Source organism: Bactrocera neohumeralis, unplaced genomic scaffold, assembly GCF_024586455.1.
Source record: "Bactrocera neohumeralis isolate Rockhampton unplaced genomic scaffold, APGP_CSIRO_Bneo_wtdbg2-racon-allhic-juicebox.fasta_v2 cluster10, whole genome shotgun sequence".
Classification (NCBI taxonomy): Eukaryota; Metazoa; Arthropoda; class Insecta; order Diptera; family Tephritidae; genus Bactrocera; species Bactrocera neohumeralis.
Window position 1 is genome coordinate 6,238,689 of NW_026089623.1, and position 22,912 is coordinate 6,261,600.

At 38.4% G+C, this 22,912-nt stretch overlaps 1 protein-coding gene across 3 annotated transcripts in view; it reads right to left on the reverse strand.

Annotated features, from left to right (window-relative positions):
- Positions 1 to 1,020: 1,020 nt before the first annotated feature.
- The window catches only part of LOC126764874 (protein gustavus), a 52,564-nt gene continuing 30,672 nt past the window's right edge, over positions 1,021 to 22,912 (reverse strand). Inside the window, exons 2-4 of one of the 3 annotated variants that reach the window (XM_050482514.1) lie at positions 19,683 to 19,724; positions 1,741 to 2,633; positions 1,021 to 1,673 (exon numbers count right to left, since the gene is read on the reverse strand). In XM_050482514.1, the coding sequence (XP_050338471.1) occupies positions 1,534 to 1,673; positions 1,741 to 2,633; positions 19,683 to 19,724 (1,075 nt within the window). In that variant the 3' untranslated portion in view covers positions 1,021 to 1,533. Of the gene's footprint in view, positions 1,674 to 1,740; positions 2,634 to 15,408; positions 15,534 to 19,682; positions 19,725 to 22,912 lie in introns of those variants that run through there. The other 2 variants (XM_050482516.1, XM_050482515.1) reach the window with 2 other exon arrangements.

The following is a 22,912-nucleotide window of genomic DNA, read 5'->3' on the forward strand; positions in this document are numbered from 1 at the left end:
AATTTGAGTTGCTCGAACGTTTGACATTTGCAAAACTTGCTAAATTTTTGCGTTGAATATGAACATCCCCTATCTCTTAAAATCTTCCTTTAATTTGGAACTTATTAAAAACTTTAATATGATTGCTTCCAAATGTATTTATATGCAAGTTTTGTCACATTAGTAAACAACTGGTTCGAATATTGGTTTTGCGTATGTTCGAAAACACGAAAATCCAATCAAGGGTCGAATCGTTACATCCGTCACGTAAATCGCCTGTCGCCTGTATTTCGTATTATGACATCCGCGATCGTAACGCTTCTATCGTAATCTGGCATGATGACATATGTACGTGAAGGAGTATATAAACGTCGTCGTCGTCGTTCGAACGCGAACTACCAATCGTAATAGACAAATTTATGGAAATGTGAGCAAAATTTTTTAAATTTTAAGTGTTTTATAATTTTTAGTAATAAAGAACATAAACAAGAAACCATGAATGGAATATCTCATTAAAAATTAAAAAAAAAAATTATTTATATGAACAAAATTTTTGTATTTTAGTTGGCAATAAAAATAAAATTATTTACAAGGTTAAGGACATATACATTTCTGAATTAAATTTATTAAAGACTACTTTATTTGATCTCTTATCGTTTGGTCGATTGAGGTGAAGCGGTTCACTACCCCGGTGTCCATTTCTTGTGTGTGATAGGAATCGCAATAACTTCCTCTCTTGCCATATCCTAAAATTCTCCACCGTCTTCAACGACAGAAAATGACAGTTGAACGTGATGCTATTGCAAGGGTTGCCAGACATTTTCGCAGAATGATATTTTGTCTCATGTCCAACACTGATGTTGTAATTGAAATCTTATATGCACACATATGTAGCTAGTTGGATGCTAAATGATTTTATAAAATGAAGACTCAAACGAATTTATAACGAAATTATTTGGATTCTACGCATTTTTGTACATATCATTAATTTTTTTGATTATGAAAATGCACACAATGATATAAAATAAAAAAACAAATGGAAAAATTGGCAAATATCTATATTACTGTATCAGAAATTATATTATTAAACAAACATATGATTTCGTCAATAAAGATTTTACACTTTCTAGTACCATTACTCACTTTCACCGATAGATCTTAGAAATTAATGGTATTGACATATTTATATAAATTATTACAATTATTACGATTGCTGCAAGAAAAATGTATACTTATGTGAATTTATTGTATAATTCAAATAAACAATCTAAACATGCCTACAGCTTTTTTTCTATGCTATTCTAAGCTTCCTTATGCAGGGAAGCAAGATACTTTTTAGGCTTATCTAATAAAATATTTTTAATACGAGAGTCTGTAGTCACAAGTAAAGAATGTTATAATTACACTGAATACGTTTGTTATTGAAAATAGACCGAATTTTTGGAGATCTTACGCGTGTAATAGTGGCAACATTTGCAGCTTTAACGATACTATTTGACAGTGAAGTTTTTTTTAAATGTAAATTAAATCTTAATTAAAACTTATATTAAAGTATTATCTTCGATTTTTGTACAGGAGGTACTTCTTCATGGATAAAGGAAGTTGTAATTCTTGAATACGCTCCTCTAAATGTGAGCGCCCAACTTTTTGGCGGATAGTCCTTCTACATAGATCCATTAGCGGCAAGGGTTCAGCTAAAAAATTAAAGCAAATGGACATATATATGATTACTTAAAACAGTTGGTTAAATCAATTACTTACGATCTAATCCACCAATGTATATCATTGTAATTTCACAGTGGCCCCAGACAGCAGAAACGACAGGATACAGTTTTTTCCCTTTGAGCCCCTTAAATGCAATCCCGAGGTATTGTTGATCAACAATAAAGCTTAACGTACCTTCGTCCATATCCAAAGCAACAAGAAATTTATCCGGGACTAAAAAGGCTTCGTCATTTTTAAGTATGGCTGGATAAGTGATTCCAGCACAGTTTTTAGAATCATGATATAGTTTATTTCTACCTAAATCCCAACCCCAACTTTGATCTGACAAGCCCACTAAGCTTTGGTAGCCGACTGAATGCAAAGGTGCTTCAGCTGTGGCTACTCCTACCACTGCATGTGTACCTCTTTGCCTTGTAGGCCAATATATTTCCCATATGTGTAATCCTTTTGTAAGACCAACTTTCCCACGAATACAATCTGTGCTCTGAGCTACAGGATGTCTATGAAAAGTCAATTTATCATCTTCTTTTACAAATATATTTAGTGATCGGTCGTCTGAGTTCCACGAATGTTTCAACTGGACTTCTTTACTTGCTGGTGGCATATCCAATAGGATATCTAAACGAGTGGGTTTAATAAAATCAGCTGCAAGTTCACGTGGTATTATTGGCTTAAAGTTCGCCTGTGAATCATTTCGACTAACTGATTTTGAACCTCCACTTATTTTTTGGCCCATGTTCATACCACGGCAGCTTCTGGTTTTTCTTTGGTCAATAAGAGCTACTTTATATGATAGCTTGAGCCGTTCAAATTCTCTTGGTTCCAACCGGGACAATACAACGCGTGGCGCTAAAGATGAAGTTGAAGAAATATTTTGCGGTCGACGTCTATCTGTGTTTCTTACGCCAGGCATCCGACCACCTTTATATCTAAAATATAAAAGAACATTTATTTACATATATTTTTTCATTTATATATAACTACATACATATGTATCAAATTCATGCATTATTAGGATGAAATTAAAAAATAATAGGAATAAAAAATAAATGAATTGTAAAGTGAAAACTGAAACGGTGGGTAAATTTTAATATTTAAAATTAAGAACCATAAAATAATAGCAAGCAGCTTAAGGGGTTTTATATTCTAGAAATAAAAAAAATAGTTTTTTTATATTTTCAAAGTTTAAGTATTCAAGAGCATGCCTACAAGAGGATTTTTCAAAACTCAATTTATTTTCCGAGAAATAGGTATTTTACTGACCAGGCATTCAAAATGGTACAGCCGGAACTGAAATTTTTTTTTCTCGAAACAGTATTTCTTAAACCGATACTCACGATCGAATGATTTTTGTGAATTTTTTAGAAAGTCTTCTTTATAGACTTGCCTATGTATGTCTGGAAGTAGCATATTCCCAAGTTTACTATTTTTAAAAAACTCGAAACAATAAAAAAGTGGTAATTCTTTTATGCAGTCGCCTTTTGTGAGCAATTCCAGACATTATCGCAATATTCTAAATTAATATATCGTCAAGTGATAATTTTTTGAGACCCCCACTTTATTACGATAATTTTTGACCTTTTTTCCTGTATTCTTGTAACGTTATTAAATAACTAACAGAAAAATGGATAATAAAAATATTAATTGCCTTTTCTTCACGACAGTTCAAAAATTATCTGAAATACATGCCTCTAGAGTAGTGAGAAGTACTAAAACTTGAACCAACACTATAACTTCAATTTATTTAAAGTAAATCGGATTAAAGCTATATATAAAAGGTATATAGCATGGATAGTCCTGAAGAGAATTCAAGTCAACCCAGATCTGTGTTTCCGAATTAAATAGGACTGAATCTCGGTGATTTATTCTGAGATCTGAACAGAAGAAGATATCGGTGGTTCACGTTTACATAGATTCTTTTAGTTTACATACACCTATGTCAAAAATATGATTTTAATTATTTTACATTTTTATCATTTAAATACTTCTGAAAATATGTTTTTGAATAATATATATAGACATCAATAACGTCTTGCGACATTGTCATTTTGCATCTTTGTCCTAACTTTACATTTTAAAAATTCAGGAAGGAAGTTGACGTTCATTAAATTCCATCGACACGTTTATTTGTTTCAAAATTAATAAATTTTGTGGTTTTTTTCTATCCATTTCAAGATATGTATATTTAACATTAAACATAGCATATCAAAATATTTTTTTTTTTTACACAAATAAAAAAAATTTAAGTTAAAGCTTAAAATGAGCATAATTTATATCAAAAAAGTTTACGTACACTTATGATTGTTTATATAAATCAAAAGTAATTACAATACTTTTAACGGGTTTTGGCCTACATTTTGTTGCTATTAGTGTCCCTAGACATCGTTGTATGCTCCCCACTCAATTTCTAGTATTATTTCCGGATATTTTGACCCATTAAGTCCATGATCCAGCTTTTTGGCCTTATTTTGATGAAATTCGATGTTTTCGAATACGGTTTTTCAAAAAGTTCCAGATATTTTGAATAGGATTAATGTCTAGTGATTGCGGGACCTATGGAGTTATTTTTATTTCCATAACAACCATTCATGTACAAGATAAGACATGTATTTTGGGTCGGTATCCTGTTGGAAATTGGTTTTGCTGCTATTAACAGCCGATTTAAGCACACTTAAAATTTAAATCTTTTTCTTAAAATGCTCAGATACATATGCTTATACATTTTTGAAATGTACACAAAAAAATAAATCCCCAAACAGTAAGGAATTTGTTGAAGAGTGCTGGTTATCATAGACGAGTCGCGCGTCGTAAGCCATACATATATAAGGTTAATAAAAAGAAAATGTCGGCGTTTGCTAAACAATATTTAAACAAACCGTATTGGTTTTGGGAAAACATTGTGTTCACCGACGATTCAAAATTTAATAAATTTGGTTCGAATAGATCACGAAAAGTGTGGAGAAAGATCAATGAAGAGTCGCAAGGACAAAATGTATTGCCAATGGTAGAGCACTGTGGGGGTAATGTTATGGTTTGCGGGTGTATGGTTGCATCTAGAGTTGGACATTTGGACTTTATTAGTGAAAACATGGATAAGCATATGTATCTGAACATTTTAGGAAAAAAATTTAAATTTTAAGTGTGCTTAAATCGGCTGTTAATAGCAGCAAAACCAATTTCCAACAGGATACCGACCCAAAATACATGTCTTATCTTGTACATGAATGGTTGTTATGGAAATAAAAATAACTCCATAGGTCCCGCAATCACTAGACATTAATCCTATTCAAAATATCTGGAACTTTTTGGAAAACCGTATTCGAAAACATCGAATTTCATCAAAATAAGGCCAAAAAGCTGGATCATGGACTTAATGGGTCAAAATATCCGGAAATAATACTAGAAATTGAGTGGGGAGCATACAACGATGTCTAGGGACACTAATAGCAACAAAATGTAGGCCAAAACCCGTTAAAAGTATTGTAATTACTTTTGATTTATATAAACAATCATAAGTGTACGTAAACTTTTTTGATATAAATTATGCTCATTTTAAGCTTTAACTTAAATTTTTTTTATTTGTGTAAAAAAAAAATATTTTGATATGCTATATTTAATGCTAAATATACATATCATGAAATGGATAGAAAAAAACCACAAAATTTATCCATTTTGAAACAAATAAACGTGTCGAAATTTACTAGAACTAGGTGTATGTAAACTTTTTTGGTCCACTGTAGATTTATCTTCATTTCAGTGGAAAAAATTACTGCATTGTCTTGATTGTATTTTTGCCAAAAGATCATCACCCTTAAACTTTTGATATTTGCATATAAGTAGAGATCTATTACTGAAATATTTCGCAATAATTTTATGTTGAGATAAATGACTTTTACATTCACTTACTATTGTTATTATTACTTATTAATCGTTATTCTTAATATACTGATACTAGTTCTTATATTAAAGTTTTTTAAAACCTCGTTCAGATGCGTTCGAGAGTTTCCATTAAGTGTCCTAATGTAATTGCAAATATTTATACCCCAATTGTTTAAGGGTCGCTCCTGGATTATAGCAAAATTTTAAAACAAACAATACATAATGTTTAATAAACAACAATTTTTTTTGAACTTAATTTTGGCAAATAATCCACTTAATATAGAAAATAATTAGTGTTGTCATAAATTCCGTTATCAACTTTTCAATGCATACAGCGAGGATAAATTCACAGAAAACAAGGACCGTTTATATATTAATACTAGATTGCTGCACAAGTCACTCGCAGCAAAGAGCGACCTATTGCATTAACTGCGTTTGATATCATTTACGGAAATGATAGCAGTGAACTTTAATAGCAGCGAAGGCAAATGACACAAACAAACAGTAACAAAGGGTACGTTTGGGCTAAACATTTTTAAAAAAGGGACGCGGCCTCGCCTTCTAAAATATCTCTTAAACCACTTAAACTATAAAAACCGAATTCGCTCGAGGCAAATACCTTTAACACCTCTACCGACACTGTAAAAACTGTAACACCATCGGCCCCCATATAACGGTACTGCTAAAAATCTACTTAAAAGCTAAATACGACAGAGGCATACATTTTACACTCCAAAAAGTCTGAGAAGGGTCTGGGGTAAAAACTGAACGATGGGTGTGACATCACCTACTTTATAGTGAAATCACAATCAGGACCCGGCCGACCGATTTCAGTTAAATTTCATTTCCCCTCTTCTTATGTAACAGTGCGAAAATGGGCGAATTCTGACCGCAACCACATCCACCTACCATACAACAGAATTTTAAATATCATATGATTCTTCCTTTCCAGTGTACAAATCAACTGAATTAAACTTTGGACCAATAATGCCTTTAGAGTATGTCACCTTATGTCCAAAAATTTCCAAATCAACAAAAACTCTTCAAGCCCCGAGGTACCGAATGTTTGGGCCTCAGTACCCATAGTTGATTTTTTACCGCAAATATCGGGCAATGTATAAAATATATAAATCCAACATTTGCAACGATTCCGCACACGAAATTTGGTTAGAAATATGGTTTCGGCAACTCCAAACGCAAGATTTCTAATTTTTCGTCCGCGATGAAATATAAGTCTACTATGTCTATTGACAATCACACAATTTCTAATATGTTTGCTGAATTCTTTAGGTCCAAAAAAAATTTTCCGCATCAGCAAAAGTTATGTCCGATTTCTGTAATTAATGCACCCACCATTTCCGAAGCAGACGTCTTATATCAGTTACACATGTTAGAACTATCATTAATTTACGGCCAATTATGATTCCCTCATGCTTTCTTAAAAAATGTGAGAATTATATATACCGACCTTTAACAAAACAATTTAATGCATCTCTTAAGCAAGGCATATTTCCATCTACATATATGGAAAATATCATTTATAATTCCTTTGCATAAGAGTGGATTTAGGGCGTCCATTGAAAAAGTTGTCAGCAATACCTAAATTTTTGAAGAAATTATAACAGACGAAATAAGTTTCTGGATTTCTCCACTAATTTTTTGTCCTTAGCACGGTTTTCGTAGAGAAATTTACAATAACTAATTTGCTAGAATTTGTATCATATGTATCAACGGGCTTTAGGGAGAATAAGCATATAACTATAAACCCTTCAAATCGCTTTAATCAATTTTTTTTCCTTAGCAAGAAGCAATCCTCAAAAAAATCGATTTTTTGAAGCCTCCCTTTAGCAGAATGCATTGCCTACAAATGGAAGATTCTTTAAAATATCAGTTCTTATAGCACAGTTGAATGATGTTTGGACGAAAGCGGTTAGATTTCTACAAAGCAAGCTGTTATTTTTGGAAATCCAAGGAGAAAGGCTCAGACAGAGGAGCAGCTTTTACCTCTCAAGCATTTAAAGACTATTGTAGTCAGCAGGAAATACAGCATTTCTCATAGCGACGGGATTGCCGAGGGGAAACGGACAGGTAGAGCGCATCCTTCTTCTTCTTCTTTATTGGCGTTGACACCGCTTACGCGATTATAGCCGAGTTAACAACAGCGCGCCAGTCGTTTCTTCTTTTCGCTACGTGGCGCCAATTGGATATTCCAAGCGAAGCCAGGTCCTTCTCCACTTGGTCCTTCCAACGGAGTGGAGGTCTTCCTCTTCCTCTGCTTCCCCCGGGCGGGTACTGCGTCGAATACTTTCAGAGGTGGAGTGTTTTCGTTCATTCGGACAACATGACCTAGCCAGCGTAGCCGCTGTCCTTTAATTCGCTGAACTATGTCAATGTCGTCATATATCTCATACAGCTCATCGTTCCATCGAATGCGATATTCATAATGGCCAACGCGGACCATAAATCTTTCGCAGAACTTTTCTCTCGAAAATTCGCAACGTCGACTCATCAGTTGTTGTCATCGTCCAAGCCTCTGCACCACATAGCAGGACGGGAATTATGAGTCACTTATAGAGTTTGGTTTTTGTTCGTCGAGAGAGGACTTTACTTCTCAATTGAGTTGTCTTGCGTTGGATTTCCAGGCTGACATTGTTGGTGGTGTTTACGCTGGTTCCAAGATAGACCAAATTATCTACGACTTCAAAGTTATGACTGTCAACAGTGACGTGAGAGTGCGACTGTTTGTTTGATGACAGGAGATATTTCGTCTTGTCCTCGTTCACTACCAGACCCATTAGCTTTGCTTCCTTGTCCAGTCTGGAGAAAGCAGAACTAACGGCGCGGGTGTTGAGGCCGATGATATCAATATCAGCTGTACACTCCTATAAAAGATTGTATATCTGCTCTAGCAGCAGGTTGAAGAAGTCGCACGATAGGGAGTCGCCTTGTCTGAAACCTCGTTTGGTATCGAACGACTCGGAGAGGTCCTTCCCGATCCTGACGGAGCATTTTGTGTTGCTCAACGTCAGTTTGCACAGCCGTATTATTAGTGCGAGGATACAAAATTCAGACATCGCGGCATAAAGGCAGCTCCTTTTCGTGCTGACGAAAGCAGCTTTGAAATCGACGAAGAGGTGGTGTGTGTCGATTTACCTTTCACGGGTCTTTTCCAAAATTTGGCGTATGGTGAATATCTAGTCGGTTGTTGATTTGTCAAAGCTAAAGCCACACTGGTAAGGTCCAATCAGTTTGTTGATGGTGGGCTTTAATCTTTCACACAATACGCTCGATAAAACCTTATATGCGATGTTGAGGGGGCTTATCCCACGGTAGTTAGCTCAGATTGTGGGGTCTCCATTTTATGGATTGGGCATAGCACACTATTTGCACACTATTGCTATTCGAACATCTTCATGGTCGGTTACTAAGTCCACTCGGGGGGTTCTACAAGAGCATGCTCCGGTCTTAAAACCTTCTGTTAGTCGCCGCATATTTTCGTAGAATTTTCGAGCATTACCACTTTCGGTCAGGTTGTCAAACTCTTCATTCTCACGCATTTCGGCCTCTTTATTTTTGTGTCTGCAAATGCGTCTCGCTTCCCTCTTCAACTCTCGGTATCTATTCTATCCCGCACGTGTTCTGGTCGATCGTAACGTTGCGAGGTAAGCAGTCTGTTTTCTCTCCGCTACGACACGGCACTCCTCGTCGTACTAGCTGTTCTTTCGCATTTTCCGAAAACCAATGGTTTTGGTTGCAGCTGTACGTAAGGAGTTTGAAATGCCGTCCCAAAGTTCCCTTATACCGAGTTGTTGACGAGTGCTCTCCGAGAGCAGGAGTGCAAGTCGAGTAGAAAATCGTTCGGCTATCTGTTGTGATTGCAGCTTCTCGGCGTCGAACTTTCCTTGTGTTTGTTGACTTGCGTTTTTTGCTGCACAGAGGCGGATGCGAATCTTGGCTGCAACAAGATGGCGGTCCGAGCCGATGTTAGGACCTCGGAGCGTACGCACGTCTAGAACACTGGAGACGTATCTTCCGTCTATCACAACATGATCGATGTGGTTGGTGGCTTTTCGATCCGGAGACAGCCAGGTAACTTGATGTATCTTCTTATGCTGGAACCTGGTACTACAGATAACTATATTTCGGGCCCCGGCGAAGTCGATCAGCCTCAACCTATTTGGGGATGTTTCGTCGTGGAGGCTGAATTTACCGACCGTAGTGCCAAAGATACCTTCTTTGCCCACCCTGGCATTAAAGTCGCCAAGCACGATTTTGACATCGTGGCGGGGGCAGCTTTCATAAGTGCGCTCCAAGTGCTCATAGAAGACATCTTGGGTCACATCGTCCTTCTCTTCCGTCGGGGCGTGGGCGGAAATCAGCGATATGTTGAAGAACCTCGCTTTGATGCGGATTGTGGCTGGACGTTCATTCACCGGATAATAGTACTCGGCGACGGAGTCTCTCTCTCACCACGAATCCCACACTAAACTTGCGCTCCTTTATATGGCCACTGTAGTAAATGTCCTTGTCCCGTCCATCGCATTTCTTGGACGGCGGTGAAGTCAGCCTTCACTCTAACGAGGACATCAACCAGCTGGGCAGCGGCACCTTTCCAATTAAGGGACCGCTTTCGTTTGCCATGGTCGTCATCAAAAGGGGGGTCTCTCATCCGAAGCTGATTGTTAATTTTCATTGGTATAATTTTTTTTCGTGGCAGGTCCCAAACCCAGCGTACAACCCTGCGGAGGGGATGTTTCGCCTTCTCACTTTAGCTCGCCTTCAAACGGATGTTCTTAGGCTGCCCAGAGGATACTTGGTCAAAGACCGGAAGTCGTGAGCTGCTTGAGTCATATGTATAAGAATTGTTTCTGGCCACTCCCAAGTGAATAGTGATCAGAGAGCTTTCCTCACTTGCGTGAACTTCTACACATGACTCCATCCTCCCATCCACCGAACAGTAATTCTTACAATAGGACTTAACATGCGTGTAGAAAATCAGGTAGACTTGGGTGAGTACATTGGAAACGAAGTAACCAAAGAGTTGGAAACAGAACGTGAGCAGTTTAGAGAGATGGCTAGGAAAAATATTAAAGTAATACAAGAAGAAAATCGAAAAAATTTTAATACAACAAGAAAAGCCAAACAAACGTATGAAGAAAATACGTTAGTAGCTATAAAGCATACACAATATGGCCCCGCATTAAAAATGAAAAAAAAAGTTCTTAGGACCGTACAAAATTATTAGGAGGTTGAATCATGGCAGGTATGATGTCGAGAAAGTAGGTGAACATGAAGGACCGTTTCAGAGAGCTGCAACGAGTATGATAAAATCAAAACAAACACTCGTGCCAAAAACACAATCAAATCAATTCAGTTCAGCATAGACAACATTGTGTTTCAATTCGAGTACCAGCCCGCGTCAACTGATCTGATGCAACACGAACAATCTGTTCTTCGGCAATCACGATCGAGTAAACGGTATGGCTGGCTTCGGTTAGAATCGTATCATGTCAGTTCATAGCGTTGCGACGATTGTTTGAATCGATGTGAAACTTCGGGTAAACTATAAGTAAATCTACGAGTAAATCGATCTTATCTCTGCGAATGGTAGGCACCTTGCCGTGGTGCAGGAGCTTAGGCGCAAGGCATACTCGGTATCCCCCAGCCGGTGTGGGTGGTGCTGAAGGGCACTGCTCACTCTACTTTACGGTGGAAGCAGCATGTAGACCTGACTATGGTCAAAGCAACAAAGGCATTAATGGTGTGCAATCGGCTGGCGGGTAAGTCCTGGGGCTGTAAGCCAAGGATTGTTAGGTGGTTGTACACCATGATTGTGCGACCGATAATCACGTACGGGGCGGTGGCCTGGGCCTCAATAGCGTCGCAGACTTCGGTAGGAATTAAATTATCGAAGCTGCAGCGGCTAGCCTGCGTCTGCATGACGGGCGCAATGCGCACCTGCCCGACGGCAGATATGGAGGCCCTGCTTGAACTCACACCGCTTCACTTGGTTATCGGCCCTGTAGCCAAGAGCACGCTTCTGCAAATAACGGCAGAGGGGTTTGGCAAAGGAAAGGTAATCTCGTCCCAGAGGATGGAAAAGATAAGTGGCAATATACCAATCGCCCTCCTCCCGAAGGACAGCACTAGCAAAACGATTAACTTCACCAAGAAGTTTAAGGTCAGCCTCGGAAGCAAGGATGAGTGGAACGACTCCACTCTTGAACTGCTGCTGAGGAACAGCACGTTGATGTGGTACACCGACGGCTCAAAAATGTCGGAGGGAATTGGTGCAGGGATCGCGGGTTCACTCACCAAGCTCTCCATACCTATGGGGGAGTTTCCGAGCATTTTCCAGGCGGGAGTCTTTGCCATAAGTCGGTGCATAGAGATAAACCTCCATCGCAACTATCGCAGTGAGCGGATAGCCATACTTAGCGATAGTCAAGCAGCACTAAAAGCGATCTCCTCCTACGAGATCAGGTCGCTGCTAGTGCAGGAGTGCAGAGAAAGGCTGAACAACCTTGCGGAAAGAAACCAGGTGCACCTAATTTGGGTGCCAGGTCACAAAGGAATAGCCGGTAACGAACTGGCAGACGAGCTCGCTCGCTCCGCAGCCTCCACCAAAATGGTAGGTCCTGAACCCTTTACAGGGGTGGGTCCGCATACCATAAAGGAGCTACTTCGCAAAGAGGGAGTGGGCAGAAAGGAGTATTGGCAACGAACTCACGGCATGCGGCATGTCAGGTTGCTAATGGGAGGGTACAACATGAGCAGGTTCAAAGTTGTAATCAACCTCCCCAGGAATAAACTTAGGCTATTGGTCGCATTTTATACTGGCCACTTCAAGTTAAATAGGCATTTATATAACATGGACCTATCTTCTTGCACTAACTGCCGGTTCTGCGACATGGAGCCTGAAACACCGGAACACCTGCTGATCGACTGCACAGCAGTCTGCAGGGACAGGGAATGCATCGACTCATTAGCACCCGGTAGAATATTGGAATTCATCGATGTGCTGGGGCTAAGTGAGTCCATGTGATTTAGGAGAGGGCACAATAGACCAAAGGTCGCGGTGCATTCTTCATAAAAAAATCTAATCTAATCTAAATCGATTAGTACAGCAAACAACAACAATTTTCTGCTGGACTGATTTGAATCATGTATGGCAAAAAATGTATCAGCTTTGAAAATGGGCGCATATTACAAATTTTCGATGGGTAAACAATGGAAAATACATCGAGTACGTACATACATATATACAAACAATTGTTGTATGTATGTACTCGATGGAATTTCCATTATACATATAACATATGTTTATACAGACATACATGTATATACAAACATATGTATTTGAAATAGAACAGAAGTGCACGAGTAAATGATATACAACCTGAAAGCTGTCGATCATTTCAATCACTGAAGCATGATTTTGCATTACTTCGGGTATTTTCTGCTGATGCGAACGTTCATAAACCAATTAGGTATAAGCTGTATAATAATTCAACGTTGTTTTCTATCGCTGATTCGAAGACAAACGGTTCGCTTCGTGTACATGAACCGATCTGACAGAATCGGACAGAGTAACGGACCAGTACTTAATTATAAACAAAAATTTATTACTCGTTGCAGTTCTCTGGACCGTATCGAACGACAACAGCTGCCGAGATCATGATAAAATGATGCACGTCGTTCGAGGACTAACAAATGTCAGGACGGCCGAATGTGGGAACTAAGAAAGGTCGTGTAGCGAAGACTTAAAAAAAAACGACACAATCAGTCGATACGCGAACGAACACTGATCAGGTTGAAACAAACTTGTAAACCTAAAATAAACTTTTTGTCAAATAAACATACAATTTAATAAACATGAACCCATTCACATTTATCACATATGTATAACTTAATTTTACATGGAAATTAAGTGGAGCAATAAAATAGTAGTGCATACAAAAAATTAACCTATACCCCAGACAGAAATGTAGTAACAATTCTATATATGGTACAAATACCATATGTTTGTCACCAAATACTAGCAAAGTACCATATGAGCAATGTAGTATTTTGCTGGTAACAATACTATGATGTTTCATTGTGGTACTATGATGTTGCATTGTGGACATGTAGTAACAATACCATAGTAAAGTAAAGGTATCATGGTAATCTGTTTACTAAGTTGGTGACACACATGGCAATGTAGTAAACTCAAATACTAGCTTTGTTTCATAGGCATTAAATATTTTAAAAAATTGTAAACAATAAATATGTTATTGTGTGTTATGGAGAAAATAAGTTTAATTATTTAAAATACTCTAAAGTTAATCTATTTTCATCGCAAAAAAAGCGATTTGGTTAAAGTTTCTCTAAAATCCTCACATAAAATGAGGCGTTTCCTGCTTTTCCGGAATAAAAGTTGTGAAAAATGTTTTCTTTTCCATTTCATTAATTAATTTTTTAAGTCATTTGGACAGAATATTTCGAAGAGCTTTTGTGTAAAAGCTTTTATCAAAGTTTGTTACCTGTTTTTTTTAGCTGTGTCTATACAAATACCACAATGAAACATCATAGTATTGTTACCAGCAAAATACTACATTGCTCGTATGGTATTTTGTTAGTAATTAGTGACACACATACGGTATTTGTACCAGACATGTCTGACATGTTGTAACAATAGCATAGTAAAGTTAGCATGGTATTCTGTTTACTACGTTGATGACACACATAGCAATATAGTAAACTCAAATACTAGCTTTGTTTAAATATTTAAAAGAAATTTAGCAATAAATATGTAGTTGTGTGTTTTGGAGAAAATAAGTACAATTATTAAAAATACTTTAAAGTTAATGTATTTTCATCACAAAAAAACGATTTGGTTAAAGACTCCCTAAAAACATGTCACAAAATAATAAGGCATTTCTTGCTTTTCCGGAAAAAATTGTGAAAATGTTTTGTTTTTCATTTCATATTTATTAATTTTTTAAGTAGTTTTGACGGAATATTTTGAACAGCTTTTGTGTAAAAGCTTTTAGCAAAGTTTGTTACCTGTTTTTTTAACTGTTTTTATACAAATGCCTCAATGAAACATCATAGTATTTTTACCAGCAAAATATTGCATTGCTCATAAGGTATTTTGCTAGTATTTGGTGACAAATGGTATTTGTACCATATATGGTATTGTTACTACATGTCTGTCACGGGTATAATACTATGTACAAATAATGTAGGAATAATTTTTGTAAACAAGAATTGCAAGATAATTGTGCCAATGCTTTACTAAATAAGGAAAAAGCATATTGTAATATTGTTCAAGAATATAATCAGCCATTATTATTAGATCATTGCACTATTCTAATTGACGGAAACCATATATGGAACGGCCAAAATGTTGCAGGGCCAAAATTAATTCAGTTGAATATTAGCAGATAAATAATAAGACATATTTTAATCATGACCAATAAATAAAAAATGTGATAGATAGTCACCGGGATGAACTAATTGCAATTATGAAAATATTAGAATCCAAATCCAATTATAAATTTTCTAATATACAAGAAATGTATAAATACCTAATTTCTATTGAGGAACAGTCTATAGAATTTTTAAGCTTTGCTATTATTTTAGTGATAACATTAGTATTACTCATCAGTAAAGGCATGTGAATTTTACCACATTAAACAAGAAACAAAAAAACGAGATTTCAAGGAAGTATATGAAATGGAAGTACAGCGGCTGCAAGCAGAGCGCATTTAAAATGGGGAAATTTCATTTTAACAGATAGGAGATTTAAGGAACACAGCATACATTATCATACTCACGCACCCAAATCAATCACATCCAGCTGTAGAAATAATAGGCATCGAGACATACCTCTGCAGTTAATGAAAACGCATCGTAAACATATTTATGGACAGAAGATATAAACACAACAGAAGAACGTCCATGTTCTGCGAACATTATAATACATGTAAGAAAAGCAATTGCACATTATACTCAAATAAATAAATTAAATAATAAAAAATATTTATTATTTAACTCTCACCTAGCTAAACTGATGATCGTATGATTCAATTGTACCTCAACAAAGAAAAACAATAATTACATCCCAAGTCCATAACAGTAACTGACTGCAACATGCCAATTGAAGGTAAGAGAGTTCCAGAAGCTAAACTTCCTGGACGATCTTTCGCCGGATGAAAGCGCACTCTTTAAAGAGCATGCGCGTGATGACGACGAAGTGCCCTCCTGTAGTGGCACTCAAAAGAAGGTGTCTACTGCGGCGGTTGCAGGTGTCGCCATCCTCACAACCACAATCCCTTTTAGCAAGATCAACTGCGCGGAGGCGTGACTCCACAAAAGAAGGGATCGAGAGTGAGCGGAAGAGAGTTGGGGAAAAAGTCCTACACCAGAAACTAGATGTCCCGGTGGCCCTGACGATCCTCACAGGGCCAAACTCGGCGTCCGATGTTAGACGTGGGAATCGGGGGCACAGATACACTGTTTCAGTCCAGGGTGTATATTTCAGGTCAAGTCTACTCCTAGTTGACTGCAAGGATGAGAAGATGGGATCCTGGCTAGAGGAGATAGCTCCGAAGCTGAAAGGTTGGAAAGGCCCAGTCTTTTGCGCGATGAGGAGGGAAGGCATACCGCTCATGCATTGCATGACAATACTCCTTCCCAGGAGCGCAGGTAAATCCTACGAGTTCGCACTTCGGCTCATCAGAAACCAAAACAAGGGCATCACTACCTCGGGGAACAGCATTAAGGACGCTGATTGCAGACTTAACATCACCATCGACGATGAGTCTTACAAATTTATCTGGGAGCAGGGGTTTCAGATGTACTATCGATTCAACGCCTTATTAAGGGGGAGCCTTCTTTAGAGGCTTCAAAAAATGGATTTTTTTGGGAGTGAAAGAAACAATTGATTAAAGCGAAATTTCTACGGTTTATAGTTACATATTTAAACATCATTCACAAGCTTTTTGGATACGAAATCTTTGATATTCTGCCTTTGGGAAGGAATTGCCCGATGCATCTGGTATGTGTATTTATCGGACGGCGGGCAGGATGCAGGTCGCAATTTCTATCGGAAACAAAACATTTAAAGAGATTCATATTTTTTAATAATTTATCTTCTAGTTAAACTCAGAAAATTTTAAAAAAAGAGTAAAATTTTACAAATTTTTTACAAATTGAAAAAAGTGGTTTTTGAACAAAAATATGTTCAAACTTGACTTTTCTTATTTTTTTTTTAGTTTAAATAGAAGATAATGTAATGCCAAAGATAATAAACTTTGCCCCAATTTCATACGACGTTTAGTTTTTTTCTATCCTGCTCGCCAATTAAGAAAAATCGTAAAAATGAAAAACCGAGAAATTACGCGTCAAACTTTTAACTTTCTGCCCAAGCGCTAATATATCTGCCAGACTCGAGGTCACTATTTCCCTTCTAGCTTCGGAAATATTTCGAATTCCCATCTATAACTTTGGGAACATACTCTTAGATAATTTTGAAGTAAAAAAATTGATTTCTTGAAGCTTCTAAAGCAGGCTCTCCCCTGAATTGAGCTCTTAGAAGCTTAAAGCGTCGACGGAGAATTATAGCCAGGAAGAACGGATGCTGGTGGATTAGAAACGATATCGATTTCTTTTGCATTTCAGAGTTTCTAACACAGGATCTAGTAGCAGTGTAGATGGAGGAAGATTGGACTTTGTCCTTGCATCGGCCTACCTTCCAAGAAATGCAGGGGATACTACGTAACCAGTACCCGTAGGGAGGTCCTCGACATAACCTTGTGCAATGAACACATGACCGGTCTGATCTCGCAGTATGGAAAGATCACAGGATTATACGCTTTGCACTGAAGGTTACGGAAGTCCGCCGATTCCTATCCCTAGAAATAAGATGTCTTTAGGAAAACTTTAGGGCTTAGCATAAGTAGAGTGAGGCTGATAGGTAGCGATGCAGCTAAACTGAAGAGCAGGCTGACTGCGACAAACCAGGTTATAATGGACGCATATCATTGCGCCTGTCCTCTAAAGGTGACCATCACAAAACAAACAAGTTCAATTCACAGGCTTTTCAACAGAGCCAAACGCATGGGCAATTGGGAGAGGAATACAATAAGCACCTAACTACCTAACAGCACGAGTACAGAGAATGAAGGTCCACTAACACTGCTCTATACAAACATACGGCTAAACTCCAGAATTCACACCGAAGGTGCTTTTGAAAGTGCCTCCCACGCAAGTGTCATCAGGGCACAGAAGAAAAGAAACATGGCGGCTGCAGTATTCAGATAGATAGAGGCTGTACTGCGTACTAGGATTACTGAAACGACTGTGGGGGAGAAAAAGATTCGTCTTGGTAGTACGCGAGTCTCAACCTTTCTGTAGAATAGGCATGTGGAATTAACACTATCCAAAGTCACCAAAGCACTCGTAATATGCAGACGCCTAGCCAGTAGATCTTGGATATGCAAGCCAAGTATCATGAGGTGGGTGTATACCCTAATCGTAAGGCATATTCTTACTTTTGAAGAGGTTGCTTGGGCATCGAAGGCAACGTCAACTATCGAAGCTGCAAAGACGAGCTTGCGTGCCGCAGCACTTGAACACACCGCTCCATCTAGAGTACAAATAGGCAGCGAAGCATACGATGCTGCTCATGGCAGCAAAGGGATATGGTAAAGGAAGGATAATTTCGTTTCAAAAAATGAAGGCCTTGGGGGATGGCACACCACTTTTCACCCTTTTCCAAAAAATGGCGTTACGAAGAGGGTAAAAGTTTAAAGTTACTCTCGGCAGTAAGGCGGAGTGGTGTGATTCCACACTCGTCCTACTATTGAGAGGCAGCACCATCCAGTGGTATACTGATAGCTTGAAAACACCAAAACACATCGGAGCAGGCATTGAGGTACCGCATACCAAGCTGTCTATACCAATGGGATGTTTCTCGAGCATCTTTCACGTAGAAGACTATGAAATTATAACTATAAGTCGGTGTGCAGAAATTAATCTCCAACGAGACTATCGTAGCCAGCTTATCGCTATACTCAGCGACCTCAGATATTAGTGGAGGAGTATATAGGAAGCCTGAATGGCCTATCAGTTTACAACCGTGTACACCTGATTTGGGTGCCGGGGCATAAAGGGGTAGCCGGCAACGAGATGGCCGACGAACTCACCCGCTCTGCGGCCGCTTCTAGGCCGATGGGGCCAGACCCGTGCATTGCGGTGGGGTTCCACACCATAAAGGAGAGAAGTAGAGAAAGGCAGCAAGCAACAGGATTGCGACAGGCCAAGCTGATATTGGGAGGTTACTACTTAACAAGGTTCAAAAATACAATCAACCTCCCCGAGATAAATTCTGTCTCCTCGTCGTGATCTATGGGACTGGAGGCTCAAGAAACACCTGTCCAACAAGGGCATGTCCTCCTGTGCAAACTGCCGGTTTTGCGACATGGAATCGAAAACTACAAAGCATCTGATTCTAGATTGCTCAGCAATTTGTAAGAGCAGGCTTAAGTCCCTTGGATCCATCTACGTGGTAGGGATCAGGGATCACATCACCTCCATTGCGCCCAGAAGTACCTAGAATTTATCAGTGTGCTGGGCCTCTGGGACCATATGTGATAGAGGAGAGTGCACAAAAGACTATAGGTAGCGCTGCAAAACCTCAATTTTTATTTCGATGCAAGGCATCAGCCGGCCTAAAATCAGCAGTGCAAACTTCACAGTGTTACCACTACTTACATGCAGTAAGTATCATTACAATATTACAAAAAAGTATAATTCTAGATTACTATGGTTTGTAATGCATATACGATTTTTAATCTAACTTTAATATTTAAATAAACATAAATAAATAATACTTATATACATACATATCGTCACCAAAAATGGAAAAGAACGTATGGTCAAAAATTCGAAATTGAATATTTTATTGATTACTTCAAATTTTATAAACAACATGTGTCCAAAATTTTCAGGTTCTGCTATCAGATATAAGTGATATTATATATTGTTCTCTTCTTGTTACCGTACGATTTCCCCCTTTGTAATGCAATTAAGAAATAAAAATGTGCAGCTACCTTAAAATGGCGTAAAAAATATCCAAGAGCAAAATGGCAAATCTGAAAGCATACAAGCAAACAAAACATTTAACTTTCAGCTACCTATTATTTTTGTTCCTTATGTGAGTGAGTATTTAAAATCCCGTTTTAGACCACTACAGATTTAGCTCAAAATATTCAAATTTTTAAACCAATAGGCCGACATATTAACACTACTGACACTTAAGACAAATATAAAGTAATTTATAAACTCACTTTTTAGTTCTGTTTAAACTTTTTTGAATACTCCTTAATAGTCCAAATTTAATTTTTTATAATAATCTAAAGTACATTTATATTTAGCCAAAAGATATATCCTAGGTAAAGAAATATAAAATAATTAGAACCTGCAATGTCACGCTTGTATTCAAAAGTAATATTAAACTGCACTTAATCCTGTTTTACATTGTATATTTTAAATTTGTCCACGACTTTATTCCATTTAGCACGATTTGAAAATTTTTGGGTTTAAATTCTATTTAATTTTTGCGAAATATGTTTATATTACAAATTTAGAGGAATTCCCTATTTGTAGCTACAAGTAAGTTTACTGATCAGAGCAATTGGAAATACCACAAATTAAGGGAAATTCCCTTTTTGAGCATAGAAGAGCAAGTAAAAAATGTGTTAAGATTTTGTAACTGTCAATGCAATCAGAAAAGCTTGGTAAGGGCATAAATTATAAGCAAATTTGCTTAGAGTGACTTAATAAAATAAATATTAACACTTATCGGAAGATGGAGTCATGTGTAGTTCACGAAATTGAGGAAAGTTCTCTGGTCGCCATTCTCTGGGGAGTGGCCAGATTACGACTCTTTTACACAAGCAGCACACGACTTCCGCTCTTTGACCAAGTATCCTCTGGGTAGCCTAAAAACATCCGTTTGAAGGCGAGCTAAAGTGACGCCAGAGACCCCCCTTTTGATGACGACCATGGCAAACGAATTAAGGACTACGTTTGAGGGCATGCACCTGGAATGTCCGGTCCTTTAATTGGAAAGGTGCCGCTGCCCAGCTGGTTGATGTCCGCGTGAAAATAAAGGCTGACATCACCGCCGTCTAAGAAATGCGATGGACGGGACAAGGACTGAGACGAGTAGGTCTTTGTGGCATTTACTACAGTAGCCCTATAAAGGAGCGCAAATTTGGTGTGGGATTGGCGGTGAGAGAGAGACTCCGTCGCCGAGTACTGTCATTCACCCCGGTGGATGAACGTCTATCCACAATCCGCATCAAAGCGAAGTTCTTCAACACATCGCTGATCTGCGAACACACCCCGACGGAAGAGAAGAACGATGTGACCAAAAATGTCTTCTATAAGCGCTTGGAGCGCACCTATGAGAGCTGCCCCCGCCACGATATCAAAATCGCGTTTGGCGATTTTAACGCTAGGGTGGACAAAGAAGGTATCTTTGACACTACGGTCGGTAAATTCAGCCTCCACGACGAAACATCCCCAAATGGGTTGAGGCTGATCGACTTCGCCGGGGCCCGAAATATGGTTATCTGTAGTACTAGATTCCATCATAAGAAAATACATCAAATCTCCGGATCGAAAAGCCACCAAACAGATCGATCATGTTGTGATAGACGGAAGATAATTCTCCAGTGTTCTAGACGTGCGTACGCTCCGAGGTCCTAACATCGACTCGGACCACCATCTTGTTGCAGCTAAGATTCGCACCCGCCTCTGTGCAGCAAAAAAGGCACGTCAACAAACACAAGGAAGGTTCGACGTCGAGAAGCTGCAATCATAACAGACAGCCGAACGATTTAATACTCGGCTTGCACTCCTGCTCTCTGAGAGCATTCGTTAACTCGGTATAACGGAACTGAGGAACGGCATTTCTAACTCCTTACGTACAGCTGCAACCGAAACCATTGATTTTCGGAAAATGCAAAAGAATAGCTGGTACAACGAAGAGTGCCGTGTCGTAGCGGAGAGAAAACAGACTGCTTACTTCGCAACCTTACGATTGACCACAACACGTGCGGGATGGGATAGATACCGAGAGTTGAAGAGGGAAGCAAGACGCATTTGCAGACACAAAAATAAAGAGGCCGATGAGAATGGAGAGTTTGACAACCTGGCCGAAACTGTGGCAAAATTCTACGAAAAAATGCGGCGACTAACAGAAGGTTTTAAGACCGGAGCATGCTCTTGCAGAACCCCCCGAGTGGATTTAGTAACCGACCATGAAAAAGTTCGAATAGCAATTACCCGTCTGAAGAACAACAAAGCAGCGGGGGCCGATGGATTGCCTGCCGAGCTATTCAAACACGGCGGCGAAGAACTGATAAGGAGCATGTTTCAGCGTTTTTGTAAAATATGGTCGGACGAAAGCATGCCAAACGATTGGAATTTATGTATGTGTGCTTTGCCCAATCCACAAAAAGGGAGACCCCACAATCTGCGCCAACTACCGTGGGATAAGGCTCCTCAACATCGCTTATAAGGTTATATCGAGCGAGTTAAGGAATGTATTCCTTATAGTAGTAACAAACATCAAAACAACCTTTTGTTTCAGAAAACAGAATGCAGAAACAACCTTGAGGTGGAACAATTAAAATGCACTATCACTACAACAAACAATCCTAAACAAACAAGTATCAAAACAACATTGAGTTTGAATACTTAAGAGTATAAATAAAGAGTACACATTTCGGTGCTGCTCAAAATATATTCTTTTGACTCATTTTTACTTAATGTAAAAATTAACTGGGGGCTCAACCGGGATGACAAATTTATTTGTTATCCAAAAAGCCAGCTTTTATTCCGAAAGGAATAAATCAAAAAAATCCACAGGAAGTAGGACTTCCAGCACTAAATGCCTGAAAAAAGAGCAGAAACAAATGGCAATGGATATAAGTATAAGTCCTGTAACAGCGGACAATACTTCCAGAATGAATCAAAAGCAGATCCCGAAAAAACGGACAGCGGCGAATTCAGCAAGATTCACAACAGACCCTGGAAGAGCGGACAGCGACAATTCCTGAAAAAGTGGAACAAGGTAAAAAAGTGTAGGTCCTGAAATAATGGATAATACTTTCACCAAGATTCGCAATAGACTCTGAAAAAGCGGACAACGTTGAATTCTGAAAAATTGGACAGTTAATTATCATTTGGGAAGAAGCAAAGATGGCCCAACTCCAAGCACAAATAACTGCATAAACAATGTGAAACAAATGTGAAAATTTCAACAAGCAAC